This window comes from Pagrus major, chromosome 6 (genome assembly GCF_040436345.1).
Source record: "Pagrus major chromosome 6, Pma_NU_1.0".
Taxonomy (NCBI): domain Eukaryota; kingdom Metazoa; phylum Chordata; class Actinopteri; order Spariformes; family Sparidae; genus Pagrus; species Pagrus major.
Genome location: NC_133220.1, coordinates 36,223,353 through 36,227,449, shown reverse-complemented (window position 1 = coordinate 36,227,449; position 4,097 = coordinate 36,223,353). Strand labels below are relative to the sequence as shown.

General features: G+C 41.4%; 1 protein-coding gene across 1 annotated transcript; it reads left to right on the top strand.

Moving 5' to 3' along the window:
- Positions 1-592: 592 nt before the first annotated feature.
- On the top strand, positions 593-2,960 carry LOC140998560 (transcription factor 15-like). The gene is made up of 2 exons (XM_073468875.1): positions 593-1,122; positions 2,328-2,960. Exons 1-2 carry the CDS (start codon positions 643-645, stop codon positions 2,391-2,393), a joined length of 546 nt encoding a protein of 181 aa, XP_073324976.1. The 5' UTR covers positions 593-642; the 3' UTR covers positions 2,394-2,960.
- The last annotated feature ends 1,137 nt before the right edge of the window (positions 2,961-4,097 follow it).

The window sequence follows — 4,097 nt, the reverse complement described above, 5'->3', positions numbered from 1 at the left end:
ATGGGCCTAAATTATAGGCCTATGAAGTAAGAATAATGTATAATAATTAGAAATAATAACAAGTACTTGAGGACAAGAATAAAGTGGCATCATATGGAAATACTGAGTACCTCAAAGTTAGGCTAATGTGTATACTTGAGTGAATGTTCTTAGTTATGTTGCACCACTTTTCACAGCATGAGCTTTTGTGTCTAAATGGTCACCAAACTATCATCCCAGTCGGTGTGTGTCATCATACCCCTGAAGAGATGCATAGGCCTGAATGTCTGCCACTGTTCGCTCTTTGCTCTCCACTCATAAAATCTAATGGCTCATTTTGGTGAACCCTAACCCATGTTAGTGTCCACACCTCTCCATACTCAACTGCGACTTTTAGGACCAAAACATTTGTGAGATGGGAGCTCCTGCATGTGATCCACCCCTCCTTTACAGCAGAGGGACTACTGTAGCTGCTATAAGAGCCCTCCCTGTCATGAAGACCATCACACTGGACCATCCTATGGGGAAGCGCCTCAACAAACGGGGGACTTCTGCTGGCTAAAGCTTGGAGTTACAGCGACTTTTACGCACGGCTTGTCTGCATGCAGCTGTTTTGTACTACTCTGGGATTGGTTTTCCCCTGTGAAACACTTCCAACTTGTGATGGCTTTCACTATGCTGAGGCCGGTGTCGACGCATCCCTTCTCTTACCCCGCTGACCTGACCTTGATGTCGGACGACGAGGAGGGAAACCGCAGCGAGAGCGACGGCAGCACTGACCAGGGCTACGGTTGCTGTGGGACACCGGAAGGGAGTTACCGGCGGGAGTCCGGCGGTGTAGTGCGGCAGCGGAACGCCGCTAACGCCCGGGAGAGATACCGGACCCAGAACGTCAACACGGCCTTCACGGCGCTGCGGACACTCATCCCCACAGAACCGGTGGACAGAAAACTCTCCAAAATCGAGACGCTGCGCCTGGCGTCCAGCTATATCTCACACTTGGCCAACGTGCTGGTGGTCGGTGACGGGAGAGAGGACGGTCAGCCCTGCCTCAGTGCTGTCTACAAGGAGGTGAAGGGGAGAGCAGAGGGCAGACAGCCCCGGACTATCTGCACATTCTGCCTCAGCAACCAACGGAAAGGGGTAAGAAAAAATCATATGCCCTGAAACATTTACAGAAGAAACAGTGGCAGGTAGCCTGTATTACAAAACACCACCGCTTTTTTTCGTCGCCAAGTATAACACATGTGACATATGTAATTTTAGATCTTCTAGTGTTAAATCCTGCGTACATTTAGTGTACCATGCAAAGCTATTCACAATATAATTTCAATTTTTAGAATTCGTCTGCCTGTCATTCCTGCACCATCGTTTGAGCAAAACACACAACGAGGGACTTCAGTGCTTCTTGGCGATGGAAACATGTAGGGTGGGGATATTTAAATAAAACATGGCCTGCATTGACTATAAATGGATAGTTTGTTTGCCGAATCTTTAATGAAACCCCAATATTCCTGGAAAGTTATCTACTGATGCATTACAATGTTCTTGGATAGATGAACGAACATAAAAGTTGCGAATTTATAAATGTGGTCAGCATGAAGGAAGAAGGGCAGGTCAGTGCATTCAGATGCCAGTTTAATCATTTTGCCTGATGATAATTTTTGAATATGGGTTGTCAAGCAGTGTGTTCGTCCTGAACAGTATGGCAGTAACCAGTTAGTGCTGTCATATATGCACCCTCAAGGATAAGTGACATGGATTTTATTGCAAAAATACTTTTTTACTGCCTTTTTATTCTATTCTATATATATATATATATATATATATATATATATATATATATATATATATATATATATATGTATGTATATATATATATATATATATATATATATATATATATATATATATATATATATACATATTATGATTGAGTACATTTACATCTCTGCTTGTCTGAACCTTTTCCACAGTTCATCAGAGTGTCTGACTGGACTGAGTGTGTTCCTCTGCAGAGGGAGGTTTATGACACTGTGGGGTTAGAATGAGCTCAATGCACCCCAGTAAAAATGGATATGGTCCATGTTGGAGTTCAAAACTCTGTGTTGGGATTTAGCTTATTAATAGATGCTGTATATCATTCAGTGCATGGAGATGTCCTTTAAAGGAAACTGTGTTTTTATCCGCTCTAGACAGTAATTACACTGAACCTTTTTATATGCTCTCAGGAAAGTACATCAAAACATCTGAGCTTAGAAAATGTGTTTTGGTGAAAAATGTTTCCATAGGCACATAGTGATGATGTCTGAGCTGTCACTGACAGTGATTTCCCTCTTTGTTCACAGGTGAAAGATAGACGAGACTGTGTGAAAATGCACGGGAGCAGTGCGAGACAAATAAGTCGACGATGAAAATGTCCGACTTGGTACAGGATTGGATCTGTTCAGAGCAGACCTGCACCGACCATTCGAATCTAGAAAGATCTCAGCACCGCTACAGTCTTGTAGGACCACTCTGACTGTTTGGGGAGTTTGGCTCATTGGTCACTTTACCCAGTGTGTCTCCAGCAAGATACAGTAACTCTCTCCAGTGTACTACCCAGGGCCAGCAAGGAATGTTGTAAAAGTGAGGAAAGGTGCTACATGACAAACTTGCCAAGCATGTTAGGAGGAGTGGTAAAACAGACAGGTGGTCAAATTCTACACAATGAATGATCTTTCAGGAGCAGAATATGTCTTGGCCTGAGTCTCTGGGAATGATGAGACAAACTCCCACATTTGCATCGTTCTTTAAAATGATTTCTGGAAGCTTGGCTCTCAAACAGACTTGCAGCCTACAGGAAAACAGCTTCAGGAATGATTAGTGAGAGAGGACAGAGCAGCTTGTGTGTAAAAGGACATATCCGTGGGACACTTTTTTGTTTGCTTTTTCATTACATGTTGTAATCTACTTTGAAATAAAATTTATTTTTACATAGACATGGCTCTACTGTATTTTGCCTTAAATGTAATGTCAGATGTGTTTTGAAGTCGTAAAGGTTGCAGTGCTGTTGCGCAGCCTTTAATGGTTTTATGATTTTTTTTTATTAATGCGCTGGAAATATTTTTGTGCTTTTATAGTCATATTTAAAAAAATATTTTTTGCAAATTGGACGAACCAACTCTTTACTGTGTGTGAAAAAATGTATATTCTGAACAACTGAAGTAGCTGGGGACTTTTAAAACATTAAGAAGTAACAAACAACAGATGTGGATTACACTGGATGAGCTGTATGGAGGATGCTCTAACACTGTTTTGCTGTGAAGCTCCAGAAATGTTTTGTGGACTACGAAACTTCACCTGACTTTCCATCAGCATGGGGGGAGGAGATAATGACTGAATATACTTTTTTGGGTGAACTTATCCTTTAAAATACTGTATGAACTATGTCTAGGACACTTTTTTTCCACTGTCACAGTGAAGTTAAGCGCTGGGTCAACCAATTTGTAAACAAACAAAAAAACAACAAATACAAAACAAAAAGCACAAACAAAATGACACAGATTACTAGTGTTGTCTTGTCATGCAGGTAGTTTAGTTTTGATTTATCCAGTTTTGGAGATGTCAGTTTTTGTACATTTTTGCATCCATCCCAATGCAGTGGGTGTCCCTGTTACTCTCCAATGAAGTAACAGTCCCTATGAAGAATGTTGACAGCGTGTTCTGTGGACTATCCTGAGCTTCTGTATTTGGATAGAAGCAGAAATCTCAGAGTCAGCTATCTCAAATCGTGAACTGGCCCTTTAACATTGCATACTTAGCTTGTAGATCAGTGAAGTTGCAAAAATGTAGGCTATGCAACTGTTCCTATTCAAATGAATATTTTCCTGATTATTTTAAAGGATATAAACCACATGTTCCACACCCAAAGAATAAACCACTTAACATTATTGGCAACTTCAGCCTGTAACTACTCAGAGAAGGAAACCTATACGGGGATTTCCACTGAAGTTTTACCTTCTCCATCTGAATAATAACAAGGAATCTCAACAGAGGAAGTAATCAATCTCTCCTCTCTCTGAAGTCGTTGTATCCCAGCAGTATCTGACCACAGAGAGCCCCTGTCAGGGTGGTAG

Bases quoted from the DNA above. Each gene is read 5' to 3' on its own strand.
- LOC140998560 (XM_073468875.1), top strand. From the start codon at position 643: ATGGCTTTCACTATGCTGAGGCCGGTGTCGACGCATCCCTTCTCTTAC. The intron at 1,123-2,327 runs GTAAGAAAAAAT...CTTTGTTCACAG, and splicing joins TCAGCAACCAACGGAAAGGG to GTGAAAGATAGACGAGACTG.